The sequence below is a fragment of the Helianthus annuus genome, chromosome 1 (assembly GCF_002127325.2).
Source record: "Helianthus annuus cultivar XRQ/B chromosome 1, HanXRQr2.0-SUNRISE, whole genome shotgun sequence".
Classification (NCBI taxonomy): domain Eukaryota; kingdom Viridiplantae; phylum Streptophyta; class Magnoliopsida; order Asterales; family Asteraceae; genus Helianthus; species Helianthus annuus.
In genome coordinates this window covers 50,696,718-50,720,890 of record NC_035433.2, presented here as the reverse complement: position 1 = coordinate 50,720,890, position 24,173 = coordinate 50,696,718, and the positions used below count along the sequence as shown (strand labels likewise).

The window sequence follows — 24,173 nt, the reverse complement described above, 5'->3', positions numbered from 1 at the left end:
TTTAAATAGGGGTTGTAAATTATCAAATTTGTAATAGTGATAGGGAATTTATGTTCATTGAATACTTCCTCTTTAAAGAACCCTAATATTTTATGGTCATTTATTATAAGTACCCGATATTGATTTTGCTCCATGAGTTTCTTGGGTATTTATTGTGGTGTATTATTAGATATGATATCAATAATGAAAGAAAAATAGATCAAATTATATGTCCAATAGAATTTTTATTAATGCACTTCTTGTCAACATTTTTAAATCTGGATCGAACCAGAATCGGATCTAGCCGGTTGTTCTGCATGATTCAGGTTGCCATTTTGTAAACCTGCTGGTTTTTGCTTTATCGGTTGAATAGGCGATCTCATCTAGATTTGAATAAGTTTATTAAAAGCTTATATTTCACTCTAGATCACGTATGGAAACTCAAGTTCCTTTAAGATTCATGAATGTTTTTAAAGCCATGTAGCATTTAGCATTCATGGGCATTTACACTATGTACGTAGAAAATTAATCAAGATTATGAATTTTTCTTAAAGTAATGAATGCAAACATCCTTTACAGAGGCAATTGTGTATTCGAACTGCTAAGAGTGTTCAATGCCTCACTTATACCTAGAGGGGTAGAGGATACTTTTGAGTCTAGAAAATCCACTCGCCGATTAAAAGAGTAAGTATTTTGATTCACTATTGAAGCTACCAACATGACAGTTTGAACAATACCCTTGAAAAGTTGGTTGTATATCCTAATATTGCTACCGTTTGTTTCACGGAATGGAATGACATTTTGATGGAATTGGAATCTTAATTCCGTTTCTTATTTTGTTGGTTTCAACAAAAAATGAATTGGAATTAAATAATAACATAAGAAAAAAAATCTACATTCCAATTCCACCGAGATCCCATTCCATTTCTAAAACAAACACACCTAAATTCAATGGCGTAGCTTAGTGTAAAGTGGGGGGAGCACCCGCCCCCCGAATGTTTCGGTTAGAAGTGTAAAATTTCCTATTTTTCGTCTGAAAATTTTAAAATTATATAGGATTGTCCCTCCAATTATTTTGCCTAAATATTTATACAATATATAAATTGGGTCCCATGACTTTCCGCCCCCTCGAAACTTTTGGTCAAGCTCCGACACTGCCTAAATTCTAAATGAAATTCAGTTCTCGTGTGAATTCCAATTCCATTACAATCCATGAAACGAACACTACCTAAATATTTTGTTTTAAACCCTCGACAGAGAAGTTTTTGGTTCGCTATGACTGGAGGGAGTGGCAATGTGTCACACCCCAAACGATGGCGGAAACATCGGGGCGCGCCACTAAGCGAATCAGATTGCTCAAAAGAATCCACAATACTAATAGTTTGAATATAAATTAATTAAGTTTCAGGAAATTGTCTAAAAGTCAAACGATCCACAACCACATAAATCATCAAAATAAATCATGATTCAAACATTGTTCAAAACTGTCTAATTTATCTAGATGAGTTTCTAAGCATCATCCTAGCTTGTTTTCTTGAATCCCAACTACTATCAACCTACAACATGTATTAAAATACTATCAACAAAAATGTTGACGAGGATACAAGTTTGAGTACATAGCATAATAGTTTAAAAACTCATATCCAACATGAAAACATATAATAAGTTTCACCATGCTAGTTTACGCAGTCCATGTGATAGCCCAAGTTTCCAATGCGTTAAGTGCCTTTCCCAAAGACTAACAGGAGGTTAAATGTCTCATCCTAACAATACCCCAAACACTAACGGGGAGGTGCATTACTCCTATAGCGCTACCATTGTTAAGGCGGAACTACACACAAGGATTAAACGTTCACATAGCATAAAAGTCTCAAGTATCACAAGTTTCATGTTTTATGTTTAAACAGATAGAGTATGTTTCAAAATAAGTTTCAAGTGTCAAGCGTCTTGATAATAGAATACATGTTGCATCCCAAAAGTGTTTAAAACAAAAAGGGATCGAGTATACTCACAATGGGTACTTAAACCAAAATTGCTAAGATTGGATCGAAGGGAGCGCTGGATCAGCCTGCGTGCGGGGAACAGAGCATAAGTCCTCTAAGTGCTGACCCGGTCGGGAACATAGTGTCGAACGGTGCGAAAATCGAGTAAAAGTGTCCGATAGAATACCTGAGCGGATGGTCATCCGGACGGATGGACATCCGATCGGATGACCATTCGAACGGATGGCCATTCGAACAGTGGGTGTTTGCGAACTGTCAAAGTTTCAAACGTTGTGATCATAGTGTCAGTTAAAAACAAACAAGTGTCATGATAATCAGATCATCTGGACGAATGGTCATCCGATTGGATGACCATTCGGACAGATGGTCAGTGAGTGTAGTTTTGTGAAGTTTTCCAAGTTTTGAGCTAACAGAGATGGTGTAACGACGCGTCAAACAACGGAAAGGCACAACCTAGCTCGTTCAATCGACTGGGAACCACCCCTTCTCGAACCGACGAACTGTTTATGGTGGGGTTTCATGTTTGGACCCGACAATCGGCCCGTTTTCCAGTGAAAATCAGTTTTCATGCTGGCTTTTGACTAAGGAACGAGTCAATAGTCTGTTTGATTCCGATTCCACAAGTGTTTTGTATAAAATTGAAGAATAGTCTGAAAATAAGTTGTAAAACATGATGTTTATCAGATCTGAGCTAGAAACGTATGAAACTCCGTCAGATCTGATGTAAAAGTGTGAGATTTCCTTAGTTTTGTATAAAAGTTGTGAAAATCCTTTAGATCTAGGGTCGATCTTAATTGAATGATGCTCCATGATGCGTGTGTAGTGTAATATATTTTTAATGTATAATTAAGCCCTTTTTACACTTTTAGCCAAGTTTTAAATTTATAAAACACGATATTTACTAACACTAAACACACATATGGGCAAGTGCACCCATCGTGGACGTAGTATAGTGTTGGTAAGATACCGAGGTCGTCCAAGGACACAAGAGCTTTTGATACCGGTTTATCCTCAACGTCTAATCAAATCAAAAAGTGAGAAAAATGTTTTTAAACTAAGAAAATAAAAACTAACTAAATGTTGAAAAATAAAATAAAAATAAAAACAGATAGACAAGATGAATCACTTGGATCCGACTCGTGTATTAGTATAACCTTTGATTATTTTCGCACTTTTGCACTTGTTTAAGAGATTATCTTAGTTATTGTAGTAGGCCCCTCTTTTGAAGGCGACGTTACCCTCAACCCAGTAGTTTGAGTCAGCAAGGATACAATCCTAAAGGGTCGGAATATTGGAAGATAATGAATTAAGTTATTAATGCAAATTATGGTAGGCCCCGCTTTTGGCGGTGACGTTACCCTCGGCTAAGTAGTCTGAGTCAGCAGGGATACAGTCCTAAATAACCGGGTTATAGTATTAATAGTAGTTAACTTATGAGGGGGTCAAAGAGTTTGGATCCCCGCCGTCCAATACCTATGGGTATTGAAGGAGATCCTACTAAATTTGACCCAGGTCCCAAGCAGGACCTCTAAACGCTGAACAAGGGCAAGACCCTTACCAAACCGTTCCCTTAACCCCCGACCAGGTAGCCAACATACCTCCATATAGACCGTGGAGATATGAATGGTGAAAATCTTTTATTTTATATAGACAGTAAAATAATGCCAAGACACCACGGACAAACGATAAGGAAAGATCACCTTCAACATAAGCAACTAGTTATTAAAGTCATTAATACAAAACCAAATAAAAAGTGCAAAAGATTAAAAATAAAAAGTATTATATTAAACACTGGTCTTCACCAAGTGATGTAAGAGACTTAGGCAAACATGGCCTTGATTGTCAAGAACTCTTACGATCAATCTTGGATCCCGAGATGACTCACACACTCTACGATGGACAATGGATGATGGTGGTGGATGATGGTGTTATGGTGGTGGTGGGTGGTGGATGAAGTGTGAGAGAGGTGGTGTGCCAAGGGATGAGATGGAATGAAACCAAGCACCCCTATTTATAGGCTGAACAGAAGGCTGGGCACGGCCCCGTGTCCGCTGGACACGCCCCCGTGCCCGTCTGACACTCTCTCTCCTCATTAATTGTAATTCGCAATTACAATTAATGCGCCTGCTGTACTTTCACCACGCCCCCGTGCTCACTGGACACGGCCCCGTGGTGGGCAATGGAAGCTTCTACCAGTTTGTCTTTTATGCTGCTTCTTGGGCACGGCCCCGTGCTGGCTGAGCACGGGGCGTGTTCAGACTTCTGTTTTCTCTTCTTTGCTTTGGAGGATGCCGTTGAGGGTCCGGGCAGTCTTCTTTTATTCCTTTTCTTGTATTTATGCTAGAATTAGTTGTCTTTTTGCTTCTTTTGTGAATTTAACCTCATTTCATCCTGAAAATACAAAAGGAAGACAAAAACACTGTTTTTCCAACATTAGTACTTAAAAAGGGTTAGTTTTATGCCTTAATTGATGTGATTTATATGTTGCATTTTACACACACACTACTAGAAAACATGGTTTTTGTCATGTAATTTTTGGTTACAAAATGGTAGCAATTTCCTTGTTGTCACCAGTTTGCCACCGAAAATACGGTGATAAAAACACCTGTGTCAATTGCCCTAATGCCACCAAATAGCCACCATTTTTATATTTTGCTACCTTATTTTTACCACCACAAAATTGGTCAAAATTATTTGCCACCGCTTCATGTTTGTTACGCTCCGCCTTGTTTGCCACCAAGTTGTGACGTTTGTTTGCCACCAAGTTGTGACGTGTTTTCATACCATTTAGTCATGATATTGCCACCATTTAGCCATCGGTTTTTGCATGTTTTAATACCATTTAGCCACCGATATTGCCACCATTTAGCCACCAATATTGTCACCATTTAGCCACCATTTTTTACATAATTTACGAGTTTTGATACCATTTAGCCACCGATATTGCCACCATTTTTTACACTATTTGCAACCATTTGCTACCATACTGGAATATTGGTTTGGTTTGGAATATTAGTTTTTAATTCACTTTTTTTTTCTCCATGCTATTTTCATCAAAATTACATATTAATAAAACTACAAAATAATATAAAAAGGTCTAATAAAATCCAAAAATTATATAAAACATATCATTTTCAAAAGCATATAATAAATACCAACTAAAACATAAAATAACTAAAATTTTCCTAATAAGATAAACATCTAAACATTCAAAACCAAGTGTTTATAGCCTATCTTCGAACTGCATCGGTTAACATAGCTTTAATTTGCGACATCCTATCAAGCATAGCATCTTTATCCATCTTATCTTTTTCTTTTTCAGCCAACAACCCCGCAATAATTCCATTGAACCTTTCTTTTTCTTCATCTTTTTCCTTATCAAACTTGTGTATGATTAGACGTTTTATTCTCATCAGGAGCAGACATGATTCTCCAACAGTCAGTATTCCTTACCTATATCAAAAAACATAAAAATTCACTACAAAACAATGAAAAAAAGGCATTCCGATGCCGTTGCTGCAAAACATAAACTTAGGGTTTCAAACAGACAGCTACAAATTACATAACTGATCTAGCAAGTAATTGAGCAATGTGTGTGAGCCGACCTAACATAAACTTTGGTGATCATACTTGACACGTTAACTATTATTAAAAAAAAAAAAAAAACTAAAACTTCTGAACAAAAAGTGAGTCGAGCCGACCTCATCTGTTGTAACTTGTACCAAAAAATTACTCCTTTTGACCCGTTACCCGATCCACTTAACCAGCCCATTTTCCACCACTAGAAGTGACGATTAGGTTACCGGAAACGAGGCTTGTTAATGACAATGCTCTGAGCTCCAAAAAGATCCCTTCTTTACACCTGTTGTCGACAAGAATGTAAAAATCATACGCACCATGTCCATGAAGTACCGACATCATAGCAAAAAAATGTAAAAACTCAAACCGGAACCATAAAACTAAAGATAATATTTTGGAAGGAAAAAGAGGTATTCATTCCACATAAAAAACAATAGACCACAGCAAGATACTGCCAACCCGTCCAGCCCCAAGAAAAAGGTCATACGGCAAGCAATTCAAAAGAAAAACATAATGCAATGTTTTAATAACTTTCATACAATATACATATTAACTTGCAGTGAGTGTAAGCACAACTTACAAAGAAGTTTAAAAGGGTTAGTCACTGGAACACTGCAGGTATCCAACACAATCTCTTCACAAGTCTTCATGAGCTCTTGGGCGTAAACTCCTGAACTAGTGCCTGTACCGAGTTTGGTTTTCATATTAAACCAATACTTAATTTTCATATTAGCGTTATCCTTTTCACTTGGTGGTGAATCAATCACTCAATTAGAAAAAAAAATTGTAACCCAACATTTACCTTCAAATGACCACTGGCAAACTCCACTAGCCACCCCTAGCCATTTGCTGCCAGCCACAAAGTAGGCATCATCTCCACCTATCAATGCCTGGAAATCCACACGATTAACTCTTGTATCAATAGCCCAAAAGTAACAAATGTATCTAGCATTTCAGTTAAATTGAATATTGATATAAAGTAACGAGAAATAATATTTGGACAAAAGTCAATATCGAGATATGAAGTTGGTGCTGCACAGTGAACATCAAATTGAAGCATAGTCATTTTAAGGTTCATCGGGACATTTGTAATGTTCAGAAGTAACCCGTCGCCATCGGCTTCATGTTCTTCTATTATATTGTTTATTACTGATTAGCAAAATCTCCTTAGCTCATAAAAAAACCCAGAAACATCCACATCATCAAGGACAAGAAGAACCCTTTTATTCCTAAATCTTGTCGATAAATGCAGATTCACCCCTGTATATACAATTTTTCTAAACAAAGTTCATAGTCGTCTTTGCGATCCCTCCCATTCCAGATATCCCTATCATGCGCGCCTCATGTGTTGCTTCCAAACTCAGTAATGATTTTAATGCATCCACTCGAGAGTCTATACCCCTGTTAGTAAGTTAATTAAAACTAGAGACTATAAACAAATTTAGCTGACTACCAACTAATGAGGATATTATGACCCGCTAACTCAACTTGATGATCCTAAACATTTGGCTAATGCAAGCAAAACATACACACTCAAGAATATAAACTCAAAACTAGGGGTGCCAAAAGGGTCGCGTTTGCGGGTTGGCGGGTTCAACCCGACCCGCACCCAAATATTTTATACGAACCCGAACCCGAACCGAACCCGAAAATCGTATCATACATATGAACCCGAACACGACCCGAAGTTTTGTGGGTTGACCCAAACACGACCCGTTCAACCTGATTTTTAAATTTTTTTTTTGAAATTACTATATTAAAATTAAAATTTACTTTAAAAACACAAATATATATAACACAATTATATTTAAGTCATAAAATCTTATGTTAATTTCTCTTTTTATGTTATAATTATGGCAAAAAAATATACACCTCATTTAATCTATTACATAGAATATATTGTAAAAACTATAATATCATATAAATGTGTTAAACGGGTCAACCCGCCAACCTGACCGGGTTGACCCGAACACAACCCGTTAACCTAAACGGGTTCGCAGGTTCAACTTGAAACTGACCCGAACCCGTTTAGACTAAACCTAAACCCGCGAAATTCGTGTTATGTTCGTGCCGTGTTTCGGGTCGTGTAAGAAATTCACAGCCCTACTCAAAACCATTTAGAATTTACTCAGTTAATACACTCAACCGTCAATCACCAATAAACACTTTGTCATCTATGAACGGAGATAAATACTTACCCGCTGTCGGCCGTGATATGCCAGCCAGCTGTATATATTAGCAATTGCGGCTAAAGCTTTCCTCCAGTTGTTGACTTTATCCATCACTCCCATAAACTTCTCCAAGCTACACAAAAGAGGGTTAAACAAGCTGTTGTGAAACAATTATAACTTTGTAGTCTTTAAAGTATCCTACAAAGATCTTGTGACTAATTTTACTAGTCTAGCTACATTATAACCAACTTTTTAATCTTCACATCGTTACTAGGAGTGATCATCCAAAATCCGACTAGCTCGGTTAAAAGCTCGAACGAGCTGAGCTTTAACGAGCCCGAGCCCGAGCTCGAGCCTGAAATACAAAGCTCGTTTAAGCTCGCGAACCTCAACAAGCCCCAAACAAAATTTCTTTTTTTGTATATAATATAATAATAATGATGATAACATTGGCGATCCGAACTCGAGCCGAGCTTTGGCTCGTTTAAGTCATACTGAAACGAGCTCAAGTCGAGCTTCAGAAAAACATGACGAGCGGAGCTCGGGCTCGGGCTCGGCCCGGCTCGTTTACACCCCTATACCTCGCCCTGAAGACGAGAATTTGAAGGATGAGTCAAAAAAACAACTATGTATAGAAAATCCAGGGGTTTACCCTTTTCGCGATCTTCAAACGTTGGCATGAGCCATTGTCTTTCATCCGAAACCGCCATATATCGAAACATAATATTCACTGAGAATACAGATAATTAAGAAATATCTAACTATGGTGAGCTTTTATATTATGAACGATTTTAAAAAGAACCAATAGACATCTGCTTGTTCTTACAATTTTTCCTAGCTTGAATACGATCCGGCCTTCGTAGATATCAACATCAGACTACTACAAAAAGAGGGTTTTTATCATCTTCTAAAGTAAGAAATCAAAGCCACATCAATTGAAAGGCAAACAAATCAATAATAAACACGAAAAAAAAAATCATAAATACTTTAACAATGAAAATAGAATCTTAAAATTTGACCAAAAGCAAAACACATACCTTTGATTAAGAAAAACAAGATGTTGGTCATAGTTCACAACAAACCGAACCCTAAGAAATCATTAACTCATTGCTGAAGTCCAACGGTCGCCACTTTTGGGAGCAATTAGGGTTTTGGATCAGAGGATGATTCGATTAATGATGGTGGAATGGAGGATGATTCGAATAGTGATGGTGGAGCGGAGGTGATGCTTCTAGAGATTTTGGGGAGCAAAGTTCAGAATCAGAATCAGAACCCTAGATGTGATAATTGATATCCCGCTTTCAGTTCAAAAAAATTTGATATCAGGCTTAAATTTTGGGGGAGCGATATTGCGACCATGTGACGGTGGTCGAAAAATGGTGGCAACTTTCGTAAAACTTTTTGTATTTGCATATTTGACACCATTTTACTACTATTTTCTTAATTTTTATTATTAGTTAGACCATGCGTAATGGTGTAACATTATAATGCCCCCACCATGGGGCGTTTTGCGCCATGTGGCAGCCCAGTCAGCAAGGGGCATTATACCATAAAATGGTGTAGTGGGGCATTATTCAGATAATGCCCATGCAATCATTTCCCAATTATTTTTTTTAAACTTTAAATACTTTATTAAATAAAAAAAATACAATACTAGAAATAAAAAACATAAAATCCGATTAAATAAAAAAAATACTACAAATAAAAAAATTAAAATCCGAATATAAAAAAAAAGACTAGTTTTCATCTTCGCTTTCTTCACCCTCGTCCTCCGTTTCTTCCTCTCCCTCCGGTGGAACATACCGAACCGACCATGCGTGGTGTAGTAAATCAACCATTAACTGGGAATGGTACGGTTCGTAACGCAACTCTCGCGCGTTATTCACTCTTTCTTCCATTGACGCCTGCGGATGCTCTTCTTGAACGGCTTCTGGCACATAATTCTGGCATATTGCCTTTCCTTCGTCTTCCAAAATCATGTTGTGCATGATTATACACGCGTACATAGCATCTCTCATTTTTTGCTTGCTCCATGCACGACAAGGATTTCTCAAATAATGCCAGCGTTGTTTAAGAACCCCAAAGCATCTCTCAATGTCTTTTCGTGAAGACTCTTGAACCTTTTTAAAATATGCTCTTTTTTCATCAAAAGGATCACTATACGTTTTCACGAAAATCGAATACCTAGGATATATTCCGTCGCTCAAGTAATATCCATGAGGGTAATAGTTTCCATTTGCGTAAAACGACGCTTTAGGAGCTTTGCCAGAAATCCACTCCTCTAACAGCGGAGATTGTTCAAAAACGTTGATATCATTGCATGACCCGACCACGCCAAAGTAAGCAGACCAAACCCAAAGGTCCTGTGAAGCAACCGCCTGAAGAATAATAGTGGGTCCTTTTTGGTCACCACGTGTGTGTTGGCCTCGCCATGCAGTCGGGCAGTTATCCCAACGCCAATGCATGCAATCTATGCTCCCGATCATACCAGGCAAACCATGCTCGGCATTATGTACCTCGTAGATCTTTTGAAGGTCCTCCCATGTAGGCGTTCTAAGATAACGCGCACCGTACACATCAATTATACCTTTATAAAAAAAAAAATAGTCACAAAAAAAATTAAAGAAATTGTAAACATAGACAAAAAAAATAAAAGTGTAAAGTATAGGAATTTTACCGCGACAAAAATGCTCCAAGCTATCTCTCGTTGTTTTCTCCCCCATTTTTAGATACTCGTCATTGATGTCGGTAGTGTTTCCATAAGCAAGGATTCGTAACGCCGAGGTACACTTTTGGATACCGGTAAATCCAAGTTCCCCTCTCGCATCCGCTTTTTGTTTAAAAAAAACGTAGTTGGCTTCCAAGTCGTGGACTATACGTAGAAATAACCGCTTACTCATTCGGAAACGACGTCTAAACATTTCGTTCGAATATGTCGGCTCCTCGTCAAAATAATCCTTCATCAAACGATCGTGTGCCCCGCGTCGGTCTCGTTCAATATAACCTCTTTTACCTTTTTTGGCTTGTGGGCGACGACAATGCTCGGCATATCTCATCGCTAGTTTACAAGCACCCGTAACCGCCTCTTGCTCAACCTCCTCATCGGTTGAACCATCGCCATCCGCAAAAAACTCGTGATAGCAATAGTTTAGCATGGAGGAAGAACTAGGAGAATCCATCAAGTTTTTATAAAATTCTTGTATTTTTTAGAGAGTTTTTGTGATTATTTGAGTTGAAAATGTTTGAGGGTATATATATATATATATAGGGGGAAATAAAAAAAAAAATAAAAATAAAAACTAGCCGTTAGCAACTAGCCGTTTGATTCGTCCGTTCCACATTCTCGAGCGTTTTAAAAATCACGCCAAAACAAATTTTTTTCAAAAAAAACGCCGGAAAACGCCCCGTGTAATGGCGAATCCGGCGTTATGCAGCGTTTTTTTTCAAATTTTTTTAAAAAAAACGCCCCGTTACGGGGGGTCTTAGGATTTTTCGAATGTATTTGCTATCAATACGATTTCGGTTGAAAAAAGGTAGCTAATTTTGTGACCGTTTTTTTCGGTGGCAAATTGTTGGTGGCAATTGCCCAATTTTCTAGTAGTGACATCAAATACCCCCACACTTGAATTTTTGCTTGTCCTCAAGCAAAACTCTTTAAAATGTGGCTTACACTCCCAAATGGAATATGTAGAAGAGAAAGTTTTTGGCTTGTCATAGAGTGTCGGGAATCCAAGATCTTTTAGGTTTTATTTTTAATTATTCACAATTCTATTCGTTATGATTTATTGAGAACGTCTCATAGGATAAATTACTTATTTGGGCATAACATGCCTTTTTTAAAATTCTATTTATATACAAGTTCACATACCTCACGGGATAAATCACTCAACACTCGGCCGTAGGTGTATTTTTAGTGAATCACTCGAGAGCGGCATGGAACTTATACCTTTCATAGGCTTGCCAAGCAATCAATCCTCCTCCTTTTTAACTTTTTACCTTTGTAAATATCAAGAGGACTTTTTGGGTGAAGGGTTAGGCTTGGGCTAAAGGTGGGTGGTTGGGTTAGTGGTTAGTAAAAGGGCGAAAAGCGTAAAAAGCGTCGGTTTTCGAAAATATATATATTTTTTTAGTGACTTTTTATTTTGAAGTATTCCTCCAAACAAGCTTTTGTTTGTATAGCTTTGTTTGTTTTAACTTCATCATCATATATTTTTTTTAGTCACATAAAAGAACGAGCTTGCGAAAAACCGAGCTTTGTTACTAAAATAAGGGGTGAAAAATAAAAAGGTTTTTGGTGGGTAAAAAGGGTTTTTTAGGGTAATGAAATGAAAGGTTTAGGCTCAAAGGGGTTAACTAGGGGGATTTTGGGTAGGTGGTAAAAAAATTGAAAAATAATGGTGTAGAAAGAAAAATGGTTAGTCCTAATGCCTCCATCATTTACTTACTTGGGTTTAAGTTGGTAAGGACCGAGAATGAATCGTCGTGGCAAGTTCTAGAGTTGTAAGAACCAAGCGGCTATTCACACAAGAAACGAAAAATGAGCATTTAGTCTAAAGATGTAAATTTGTATGCTCAATAAAGGCTCAAAACTCACTTTTGTGGGAATTGGTTTTTAATGTGATCAAGTATATATAATTAAATTTTAACTAGACTTGTTATGCCATTTCGTAATTTTCTTATGTTGGTTCTTGTATCACGACGCTTTCGGTTGTAAATTTTATAAAAATATAACCTTATTGATCTTGTGATTCCTAACTTAAACTTTAGACAAGTAAAAATGAAAGGATTTTTGAAAAAATTTGGGGTGTTTAGCCGTTCCAATAGAGTTTTGTGTAAGACTTGTTGTTAGGATTTGCAAAATTTCAAAGTGTTAGCTTCCCCCCCACACTTAAATTACACATTGTCCTCAATGTGTCCCAAAAATTTTTTTTAGGTTGATTGGATGTGTGGTGTGGTGTTAAAAAGCAAAGATTTATGTTACTGGCAGTCTGGACACGGCCCCGTGTCCACTGGACACGACCCCGTGGCGAACTGCCAGTATTGAAAACTTACAGAAGATGAACACGGGGGCGTGTCGACCGGACACGGCCCCGTGTCTGGCAAATAATTGCAGGTCAGTAACCAAACAGCAGGTCTGGGAGATGAACACGGGGGCGTGTCGGCTGGACACGTCCCCGTGTGGACAGTCTGTGAGCCTGAAAAACAGGTTTCGTCTCCCGGTTTCTCCATTTTGGGCCTGTAAGTGCTAAGGTTTAGCACTCTAACCCTTGCATTGTACCTGTTTCATCACTTAATACCACACCAAGCAAACATAAAACATCCTACATTACCACAGTTAATTGTTTCCAAACATAAAGTAGAAAAATAAAACGGAAATAAAAAGTAGTCAAGGAAAGTAAATTGTTCAACAAGTGGCACGCAGGCCATAAATTGTTCGGTAGAAAAGGGTACTTAAACCTGTGGGCTCACCATCAACCCGCCCCTTCAAACGTCCATGTCTTCACCACTATCATCACCTCCATCCCCATGCCCTGCCATGTACTCCCGGATGCTACCGATATCATCTTGTATATCGTTGATGTTGCGCTCAATAGCTCTAACCCGGTGGTATGTGTTGTTGGCGAGGTTGTAGGTGTTCCTGGTACACATGAGGTTTTCCTACAAAAGATCATGTAAGCTTTGAAAGTTAGGAAAACCGCCTCCTTGTGAGGAGGATTGACCCGGTTCACCATGGGGTTGGTATTGGTAGTGGGGAGGTGGTGCGTGGAGAACTAGGGCCTCTTGTGGGTTCCATGCATAGCCTTGTGTCCTTTGGAAGCTCACCGTCCCGTCTTCCGCCTCATAAAGTAAGTTCATGGCTCGGAAAATGTGGTAGTCAACTCGTCCCGACCATGGACTCCTTTCAAAGGACCTTGGAATTCTCGTGAAATGCTTGAAAAGACGGTACACCCATCCCCCGAAGAAGATAGGCGTTGGAGCGTGAGCAAGGCGATTGAGGTGCATGTTTCGTAACAAGAGATATGGAACATCGAGAGGCTTCTGGTTGTGGATGCAGTGAAGGACAACCAAATCTTTCAACCCTACAACGCCACTACTGTCGTGACGCTGGTTTAGCGAGTAGGTGAGGAGCCTGTGAATGTAGCGGTAAAGCGGGTCCCTCAGTTTGGTACTCTTGGTGCTACTGGGGTTGTAGATTCCTTCACCGATCTGAGCCCATGCGGCTTGACGTTCATTTACATCCAAGTCTCGTAATCCCTCGGTATTATCCTCATTCCCCGATTCCTCTTCCCTGTACAGTCCTATTATAGCTCCAAACTGTGCCATGGAGATCGAGTACCTTGTCCCGCCACACCGAAATGCAACCCCTTCATTGTCAAACGGGTCACACCTCGAGGTGAAATTGAAAGTACTGTAGAACTCCATGGTGCATTGGTGCACCGACCGAAGCCGAGTGTTTAATGCAACTGCTAGTGGTCCTGTTACGATGTTGTTGAATCGGTCTAGCTGGTTCACCATGGTTAACAGATCCGTGCATGCTCGCCTAGGATACTCCTCGGGTCTTGTTTGGAGTGTCTCATATCGTGCCCTAGCGTCGAGTTCGCTTGCGTTGAACCTTGTGAACTTTGACATCTGAAAGAATACACCAAAAGTTAGTACGAAACTAGGATATTTGGAGCGAAACTGCAAACAGTGGGCTGGACACGGCCCTGTGTTCAGTGGACACGGCCCCGTGTCCAGGCGTCTGTAACCCAAAAACTTCATTTTTCGTCCCGGTTTTGAAAACCTGAAAATTTTTAGCCCAATAGCAGCGGTTTCCCCCGAAAATGAAACCCTAAGTGTCGTTTTTCCCAAAACAAACCTTTTACCCTTCCAATTTTGTCTTTTTCGGTTCAAAAACAAGGGTTTGGGGTTTTTGTGGGAAATCGAACGAATCTATCAACAATACATGTTTATTTACTTTCTACTACACTAATCTAAACTACTACTAACAGATTGCATCAAAAATTTGAAGTTCGATCCGGATGAACACGAAGAACCCTAGATTTTTCCCAAATTTTGATGTGTTAACTTCATGCAAGTAACTAATCTAACTACTAAAGATGATAGAATCATACCTTGATGTTGTTAAACGTGGTAGTGACGTCGGAAATCTGCGGAAAATCGCCTGGAACCAGAGCGTTTTCGGCAATACGGGGCGTGTGGAATGAGGTAACTGTTATGAAAAGAGGGTTTTATCCCGACAGTTGCCTCGACACGGCCCCGTGTCCAGCGGACACGGCCCCGTGCCGAGCAAAGATTTTTGAAATTTTTTTTTTGTGCTCGTGTGCATGCCCTTTTTTTTCCGAAAATGGTTAGAAGACTTACCGGTTTTTGACGTACACTTGCCTGTTCGTAACATGTCGGGTACGAGTTTATTCGTTAACCGTTTGAAGCGAGATCTCCTCTTCCTCATCCTCAATGGATCCTCGGTAGAGTTTTAGCCGTTGGCCATTGACCTTAAATGGTATCCCATTTCGAGTTTTAATTTCTACTTCACCGTGCGGAAAAACATGGGTGACGGAAAAAGGTCCTGACCACCTAGATTTTAGCTTACCAGGAAATAATCGAAGTCGTGAATTAAACAATAGAACCTGATCTCCTACCCGAAATTCACTAGACTTAATATATTTATCATGTAAATTTTTCATTCTTTCCTTATAAATTTCGGAGTTAGAATATGCATAATTCCTTAGTTCGTCTAATTCATTTATTTGACAGAATCGATTTTTACCGGCAGTTTCTAAATCTAAGTTCACATTTTTTATTGCCCAGTAGGCTTTGTGAGCTATTTCTACTGGCAAGTGACAACTTTTTCCATAGACGAGCTTATATGGGGTTGTGCCTATAGTGGTTTTATAGGCGGTTCGAAAGGCCCATAAAGCATCGTCTAATTTGTCGGCCCATTCCTTTTTATTTAATCCTACGGTTTTTTCAAGTATTCGTTTTAAACCTCGATTAGTCACTTCGGCTTGCCCATTTGTTTGAGGGTGATATGCTGTTGAGACCCGGTGATAGACCCCATACCTTGTTAATATTTTTTCGAGTTGATGATTGCAAAAATGGGTTCCTCTATCACTTATCAAAGCTTTTGGTGTCCCGAAGCGAGAAAACAATTTTTTCAGAAATTTTACCAATACTCTTCCATCATTTGTTGGAAGAGCCTCGGCCTCCGCCCATTTAGACAAGTAATCGACTGCCACAAGTATATATTTGTTTCCTTTTGATGGCGGGAAAGGTCCCATGAAATTGAGTCCCCACACATCAAAGATTTCACAAACGAGAATGCCATTTTGAGGCATTTCGTTTTTGGTAGAAATATTACCTAATCTTTGGCAGGCATCACATGTCTTTACAAGGTTTTGTGCATCCTTGTAAATGGTTGGCCAATAAAACCCTGAATCAAATACCTTTCGTGCGGTACTTGCGGCACCATGATGTCCTCCGTATGGACCTTCATGACAATGACGGAGAATTCTTCGTGCTTCATTACCATGGACACACCTTCGGATGAGCTGGTCGGCACACATTTTGAAAAGATAGGGGTCTTCCCAAAAGTAATGTTTTACATCAGCAAAGAATTTCTTTCTTTGATGATGTGGCCATCCTTTGGTGACTATACCGCTAGCTAGGTATTAGTATAGTCGGCATACCATGGTTCTTGTCTACACTCCATCATCTCCAAGGATTCTATTGGAAATTTCTCATTGATTTGCTCGTCCCTGGTTGTTTCCAAAGCTGGGTCTTCTAGGCGCGAGAGATGATCTGCAGCAGTGTTTTCTGCTCCTCTTTTGTCCTTGATTTCGATGTCGAATTCTTGGAGGAGTAGAATCCATCTGATCAAATGGGGTTTTGCGTCTTGTTTCTTGAAGAGGTACCTGATAGCTGCATGGTCTGTATAGACTACAGTTTTAGAAAGAACAAGGTAAGAACGGAATTTATCAAAAGCAAATACTACTGTTAGTAATTCTTTTTCTGTAGTTGTATAATTTTCTTGTGCATCATTAAGCGTTTTACTAGCATAATAGATTGGGTGAAAATGCTTTTCTTTTCTTTGTCCCAAGACTGCTCCAACAGCAAAGTCACTTGCATCACACATGATTTCGAAAGGAAATTTCCAATCGGGCGCTATCATGATGGGTGCATTGACTAGCATTTCTTTGAGGGTTAGAAATGCTTGATTGCATTCCTTGTCAAAGATGAAGGGTGCATCTTTTTCAAGTAATTTTGTTAGAGGTCTTGAAATTTTTGAAAAGTCCTTGATAAACCTTCTATAAAATCTGGCATGTCCTAAGAAACTTCTGATTGCTCTTACGGAGGATGGTGGAGGTAATCGAGAAATAGTTTCTATTTTTGCTCGATCAACTTCCATTCCTTCGCTTGAGATTTTATGACCGAGTACTATTCCCTCTGTTACCATGAAATGGCATTTTTCCCAGTTAAGGGCGAGGTTGGTTTCCTCACATCGGGATAGCATTCGTTTAAGATTATCGAGGCATTGGTCATATGAATCTCCAAAGATGGAAAAGTCGTCCATGAAGACTTCCATTGTCTTTTCTATCATATCATGGAAAATGGCCTCCATACAACGTTGGAATGTTGCGGGCGCATTACATAGACCGAATGGCATGCGTCGATATGCGAAAGTTCCGTAGGGACATGTGAAAGTTGTTTTCTCTTGGTCTTCTGGTGCTATCGGTATTTGAAAGTAACCTGAAAAACCATCTAAGAAACAATAAAATTTATGACCGGATAGTCGTTCTAAAATTTGATCAATGAAGGGTAAAGGAAAGTGGTCTTTCCTTGTTGCTTCATTTAATCGCCTATAATCTATGCAAACTCTCCATCCTGTGACGGTTCTCGTTGGTATTAATTCATTTTTCTCATTAGTTATTACCGTCATACCTCCTTTCTTTGGAACTACTTGGACGGGACTTACCCACGGACTATCGGAGATAAGGTAGATTAGTCCGGCGTCAAGCAGCTTGATGACTTCATTTTTAACCACTTCTTGAACATTGGGATTCACTCTTCGTTGTGGTTGAATTACTGTTTTGTAGTCATCATTCATTAAAATTTTGTGCGTGCACATGGAAGGGCTTATTCCTTTAATATCTACAAGCTTCCAAGCGATCGCGTTTTTGTGTTTTTTAAGCAGATTAACTAACTTCTCTTTTTCTATGTTACTTAATTTGGAAGAAATAATTATAGGTAAACTACCATCCTTGCCTAGGAAAGCATATTCCAAACCTTTAGGAAGTTCTTTGAGCTCAATGGGCGGGTCTTTAGAAGACGCCGTATTTTGTGGCTCATCTAGATTAAGAACCTTAAAGGTTTGTTCTATAGCTATCTCTTCCTCGATAAAGTGGTCATCTTCTTTAGTTGTATCGGGTGGTTCAGCTTCATCTTCAATTAGGGGTCATTATTGCCAAAAGGATATTTCATTGAACGCTCAAGATCTATGCTCCTTTTGAATGCCCCTAATTGAAGAGGTAGATTGTTGAATTTCCGGTTTTTCAATGCTTTATGAGTTTGTACAAAAGGTTTTCCCAAGACTAGAGGGGCGTCATCAAGGATGACGAAGTCGGTTAGGATTACCAATTGATTTGTGTGAACCAAAACATCTTCAACTACACCGATTGATCTTATCACTTTTCGATCGGATAGAAAAATGGGTATTTGAAGTGGAGTAAAATCACTAATACTTAATTTTTCAAAAATGTAGTTAGGCATTATGTTAACACAAAGATCTTTATCAATGGTGATATTACTAATAAATGAATTTTGAAAGAAACATGGAACCGGTGTAATGCTAATTTCAAAAGGGTCTTCTTTTATTAGCGAAGTTTGATCATTAGTTAACTTAACACTTACTAATTCTTTGATTTTAGCACTAGTGTTTAACTCTTTTAAAAACTTTGCATGAGGGGTTACTAAACAATGATTTTCGAAAGTAGATGACAAGAGGTTAATTTCTTCAAAATTAGACTCTTCATGAATTTTAACATTATCGGACTCACCTTTTTCATTGTTTAACTCATGTGTCGGTTTTTCACTTTCTTGTTCTTCCATTTTTACATCTTCAACTATCTCTATGTTATTATTACTATTTAACTCTTCTCTTGCGTGGGACTCTTCTTCCCTTGCGCGAGATTCTTTCATGTAACGTTCGATAGTTTTAATGTGTTCTAATATCCTATTGGTCACTTCGGTGAGAGAAAAAGAATTTGGATCCTCAAAGCTTGAATCCGGTTGTTCGATCCTTGGCTCCTCATAGTACTCATATGAAGTAGATGGTTCACACCATTGTTCTTCATTGTAAGTATATGATGGATAAGGGTCGAAACTTTGTTCTTCATAGTACTCATATGAGGTGGGTTGTTCACGCCATGGTTCCTCATAATAAGAGTATGAAGGTGGTGGCTCATATCTTGAATCTTCAAAGTATGAGTATGAAGGCTCATACCTTGGTTCATCAAAATATGAGTATGAGGGAAGAGGTTCATACCTTTGGTCTTCATAGGATGTGTATGAAGTTGATGGTTCGCACCTGGATTCCTCATAGTAGGTGTATGAATTGGATGGTTGATATGAGTTATTATATTGAACCGAGCGTGTGTTACGACAATTAGTGCAATAATTACCCCTATAATCATCCTCATCATAGGTGTAGTTGTACCCTCTTGAGTATTGATCCATAAGAATCACTCAACAGACCACAACTGAGCCTCGGGACCAGAAAACAAAAATAAAGACGGAAACAGAAGCTGGATACGGCCCCGTGTTGGGTGAACACGGCCCCGTGTTCAGGGTCTGTATCTGGGCGTTTTAATTAAAGTTACTGGTCACGTTGAGCACGGGGGCGTGTTCAGCGAGCACGACCCCGTGTTCAGACTCTGTATCTGGGTATTTAACTAAAAATATGCAGCATGGGGGCGTGTTCAGCGAGCACGGCCCCGTGTTCAGGCTACTGTAAATGCAAACTAAACTAAAATGCAGAAAAATGTGTGCACGTTTTGAAAAGGTTTTGAAAAACTGATTAGGCCATCGATTTTAAGCTTTCTTAAAATCCTTGTGTCCCCGGCAGCGGCGCCAAAAACTTGATGTGTGTCGGTGTATCTATAATTTAGATGTATAATTAAGCCCTTTTTACACTTTTAGCCAAGTTTTAAATTTATAAAACACGATATTTACTAACACTAAACACACATATGGGCAAGTGCACCCATCGTGGACGTAGTATAGTGTTGGTAAGATACCGAGGTCGTCCAAGGACACAAGAGCTTTTAATACCGGTTTATCCTCAACGTCTAATCAAATCAAAAAGTGAGAAAAATGTTTTTAAATTAAGAAAATAAAAACTAACTAAATGCTGAAAAATAAAATAAAAATAAAAACAGATAGACAAGATGAATCACTTGGATCCGACTCGTGTATTAGTATAACCTTTGATTATTTTCGCACTTTTGTACTTGTTTAAGAGATTATCTTAGTTATTGTAGTAGGCCCCTCTTTTGAAGGCGACGTTACCCTCAACCCAGTAGTTTGAGTCAGCAAGGATACAATCCTAAAGGGTCGGAATATTGGAAGATAATGAATTAAGTTATTAATGCAAATTATGGTAGGCCCCGCTTTTGGTGGTGACGTTACCCTCGGCTAAGTAGTCTAAGTCAGCAGGGATACAGTCCTAAATAACCGGGTTATAGTATTAATAGTAGTTAACTTATGAGGGGGTCAAAGAGTTTGGATCCCCGCCGTCCAATACCTATGGGTATTGAAGGAGATCCTACTAAATTTGACCCAGGTCCCAAGCAGGACCTCTAAACGCTGAACAAGGGCAAGACCCTTACCAAACCGTTCCCTTAACCACCGACCAGGTAGCCAACATACCTCCATATAGACCGTGGAGATATGAATGGTGAAAATCTTTTATTTTATATAGACAGTAAAATAATGCCAAGACACCACGGACAAACGATAAGGAAAGATCACCTTCAACATAAGCAACTAGTTATTAAAGTCATTAATACAAAACCAAATAAAAAGTGCAAAAGATTAAAAATAAAAAGTATTATACTAAACACTTGTCTTCACCAAGTGATGTAAGAGACTTAGGCAAACATGGCCTTGATTGTCAAGAACTCTTACGATCAATCTTGGATCCCGAGACGACTCATACACTCTACGATGGACAATGGATGATGGTGGTGGATGATGGTGTTATGGTGGTGGTGGGTGGTGGATGAAGTGTGAGAGAGGTGGTGTGCCAAGGGATGAGATGGAATGAAACCAAGCACCCCTATTTATAGGCTGAACAGAAGGCTGGGCACGGCCCCGTGTCCGCTGGACACGCCCCCGTGCCCGTCTGACACTCTCTCTCCTCATTAATTGTAATTCGCAATTACAATTAATGCGCCTGCTGTACTTTCACCACGCCCCCGTGCTCACTGGACACGGCCCCGTGGTGGGCAATGGAAGCTTCTACCAGTTTGTCTTTTATGCTGCTTCTTGGGCACGGCCCCGTGCTGGCTGAGCACGGGGCGTGTTCAGACTTCTGTTTTCTCTTCTTTGCTTTGGAGGATGCCGTTGAGGTTCCGGGCAGTCTTCTTTTATTCCTTTTCTTGTATTTATGCTAGTTAGTTGTCTTTTTGCTTCTTTTGTGAATTTAAGCTCATTTCATCCTGAAAATACAAAAGGAAGACAAAAACACTCTTTTTCCAACATTAGTACTTAAAAAGGGTTAGTTTTATGCCTTAATTGATGTGATTTATATGTTGCATTTTACACACATCACTCCACCACAGTTTATTCCAACAACTGAGTGGAAACCATCTTCAAGAGACCTAAATCAGTTGGTTTTCATGAAAAAGTTGAAGTGTTCGTGTGATTTTGATGAAGAATGTTGTGTAGAAGTGATAAATGATGAAAGTTGTACAAGAATCTAGAAATAATACTTATGGAATAGGCCTGAATCTCGATAAAAGTTGTCACACCCCGATATTTCCACGTATTACCGGTGGGCCCGGTGGGGAGTATCGTGACGTAGTTGATATAATCATAGTAAAATAATCACAGTTCAATGCACATCGGAAGTCTAAGGTAAATAAATTACAAACCAATTCAAAAGTAACATCAATATTACAAACGGATTGTAAGATGGATCCATAGGCGGATCTTAAAACAAAAAGATAAACACTGTTCAACAGACTCTAGACGTCTAGAACTTGCAAGATTTCCTGTTAACGCCCTGAGCTCCCAGCCAATTACGTACAGTACCTGTCACTTAATCTTTTTGGAAAATACGTCAGTTTACACTGGTAAATACAATTAACTGACTCTTTTGAAAAGTGTTTATGAAAATTGATTTAAATGCACAAGGCACAAATATCCTTTTTAACTTGGGACAATTATATAAAAATAATCTCGTATACAGATTTAAATGTTCGTTATACATTCAGGGCCCGATGTAGAAACCGAGTCAAGATTAATAGACACACCACAAGTATAGGCGCACAAGAGAGTGAGATACCGTTTTTCTTACGCAACTGTCAGGTGTATGCCTACACCCCGTACTTAAGACGTGACCATTTTCTTAATAATGATGCCAAGGATATCCGGGACATGGTCATTAACCCCCAAAGGCTTTATTTCAAACAAGACAGATTAAAACGGGTTACCTCTATAATTTAATCACAATCTGATTAAACATTCAACACCCGACCAAGCGGTATTATTATAATAACGTATCCAAAGCCCGTATAGGGAAAATAAGTTAAAAGTATTTACCTGAGCTTAAAATGCAATTTATACTCAGCCGTATATTCTAATCAGCAAGCACAAGTACCTTTACTGGGGCTCTCAATCTGGAACGAAGGTTTTATTAACGTATTAGATTTCTAACGGGTCTTATTTAAGTCGTCACTTAGACCGGTTAGTTTTAAGGAAAGGTTTACGGTTCGATACGCAAGATAAAGCGAAGACCGGATCAGAATGTGATTTAGACCCGAAAAGTATGGAGACTTGCATAATATGGGTAAATTAAACACATTTTGAATTTTGAAGAGAAAATGATAAGGTTTGACCCGTTTCGGTTAATTCATGTAAACTAGTTACATAAACTGTACCGAATGCGTAAAATGCATAACGGGTAACCAAATGAGTCATGAACATGTGTCATAAGTTAACCAAATGATACCTTCCATTATGCCCAAAACGAATTTAAAATCAATTTAAGCCCCGTAGGGGTAATTTGGCCATTTAAGATTATAAAAGATGTTAAATGAAAATCTGGGGTTCTGGTCTAAAATAATTAGTAAAAATATTTATTTTATCAAGTTATATCAGTAAGATATCTCACATATGTGAAATTTATCATTTATGGCCAAACTATGCACCGTAAGGGCATTTTGGTCATTTCACTTATGCTTTAAGGGTTAATTTTTGGAAATCTGAGTTTAAAACTTTTATTTACTGTTAAAGTATAAAAACTTATACATAACATCAGTAGGTATCAAGCTTTAGGTGCTTAATACGGTTTTAACCCATACTATGAGCCTAAATCGCATAAAAGTAGGTATTTGACGATATTCGGTTTAAATAAGGAAACCTGAGATTTTGACCAGCCTTTACAGTTTAAAATAACTTATTTATCATATAAAATCAGTAGAAAAAGGTTTGACATGTAAAGGATGTATAAAACTCATTTTATTAGCAAAAAGGGCGTTATCGTCAATTACCGAGCCTATGCGAGAACTCTATCTTATAATTATCTTAAAATTTAATAAAAATTTCCAAAAATCCCAGAATATTATATTACATCAGTTGGTAAAAGGGTTGATGTCAAAATTTGAGTTTAATTAGGATTTATATCAAATATGCCGTTTAATTTAAAAAGGCTTTAATTTACGATATTTAGCATAACTCTCATTTTAGACCACGAACTGATGTGAAATTTCAAGGACACGTTTATAAATCAGTAATCAAGGTTTTTGTCCTCTCACATTTTCAAAAAAAATCTCGTTTTTACATCAAAAGGGCATAATGGTCAACAACAAAGCATTTAACGGAAACATGCAAATGAATCGGATAAATAAGGAACCATGTAGTATAACCTCAGAGGGTTTTACTAACTTATAATATGGTCCTAAAGAAACCTTAAGGCATATCTAAAACAAGCTAAATCGGGTCAAAACTGAAAGTCAAAGCAAAGGTCTACTTTTGCGACTTTCGGTTCCGAACCGAGCCTAAACTCGGAATTGTCGGGTTGAACATGTCCAAACATGTTCTTATATTAATTACCAAGTTATTTTAGTTTTAAAACATGTTCCATAACCTCTACATTATCAGTTATGAGTTTATTTTGCTAAAATAGCTTTTGTTGACTTTTTAATATTAAGTTTGACCC

At 38.4% G+C, this 24,173-nt stretch overlaps 2 protein-coding genes across 6 annotated transcripts; both read right to left on the bottom strand.

The window, feature by feature from the left end:
* Positions 1-5,048: 5,048 nt before the first annotated feature.
* On the bottom strand, positions 5,049-9,047 carry LOC110865741 (probable protein phosphatase 2C 71). 5 transcript variants are annotated; one of them, XR_002550944.2, is made up of 8 exons: positions 8,770-9,047; positions 8,559-8,612; positions 8,385-8,462; positions 7,760-7,865; positions 6,364-6,962; positions 6,142-6,243; positions 5,786-5,844; positions 5,049-5,435 (listed from the first exon to the last, which is right to left on the bottom strand). XR_002550944.2 is itself a non-coding variant. In XM_022115064.2 (7 exons), exons 4-7 carry the CDS (start codon positions 7,850-7,852, stop codon positions 5,801-5,803), a joined length of 327 nt encoding a protein of 108 aa, XP_021970756.1. In that variant the 5' UTR covers positions 7,853-7,865; positions 8,385-8,462; positions 8,559-8,612; positions 8,770-9,041; the 3' UTR covers positions 5,476-5,800. The 5 variants fall into 5 exon arrangements, 2 of the variants coding, with proteins under 2 accessions (XP_021970756.1, XP_035833677.1); XR_002550947.2 differs by having other exon boundaries at positions 8,559-8,609; positions 8,770-9,041; XR_002550948.2 differs by lacking the exon at positions 5,049-5,435 and having other exon boundaries at positions 5,477-5,844; positions 6,364-6,451; positions 6,820-6,962; positions 8,770-9,041.
* Positions 9,048-9,392: 345 nt separating this feature from the next.
* On the bottom strand, positions 9,393-11,031 carry LOC110865735 (protein ALP1-like). The gene is made up of 2 exons (XM_022115059.2): positions 10,410-11,031; positions 9,393-10,319 (listed from the first exon to the last, which is right to left on the bottom strand). The coding sequence occupies exons 1-2, from the start codon at positions 10,909-10,911 to the stop codon at positions 9,469-9,471; spliced, it is 1,353 nt and encodes a 450-aa protein (XP_021970751.1). The 5' UTR covers positions 10,912-11,031; the 3' UTR covers positions 9,393-9,468.
* Between the last annotated feature and the right edge of the window lie 13,142 nt (positions 11,032-24,173).

Excerpts from the sequence above, each read along its gene's own strand:
- LOC110865741 (XM_022115064.2), bottom strand. The coding sequence starts at position 7,852 with ATGGGAGTGATGGATAAAGTCAACAACTGGAGGAAAGCTTTAGCCGCA. Across the intron at positions 6,452-7,759 it reads CATATCACGGCCGACAGCGG|GCATTGATAGGTGGAGATGA; the intron begins GTAAGTATTTAT and ends GTGGATTTCCAG. Across the intron at positions 6,244-6,363 it reads TTGCCAGTGGTCATTTGAAG|GCACTAGTTCAGGAGTTTAC; the intron begins GTAAATGTTGGG and ends AACTCGGTACAG.
- LOC110865735 (XM_022115059.2), bottom strand. The coding sequence starts at position 10,911 with ATGGATTCTCCTAGTTCTTCCTCCATGCTAAACTATTGCTATCACGAG. Across the intron at positions 10,320-10,409 it reads CTTGGAGCATTTTTGTCGCG|GTATAATTGATGTGTACGGT; the intron begins GTAAAATTCCTA and ends TTTTTTATAAAG.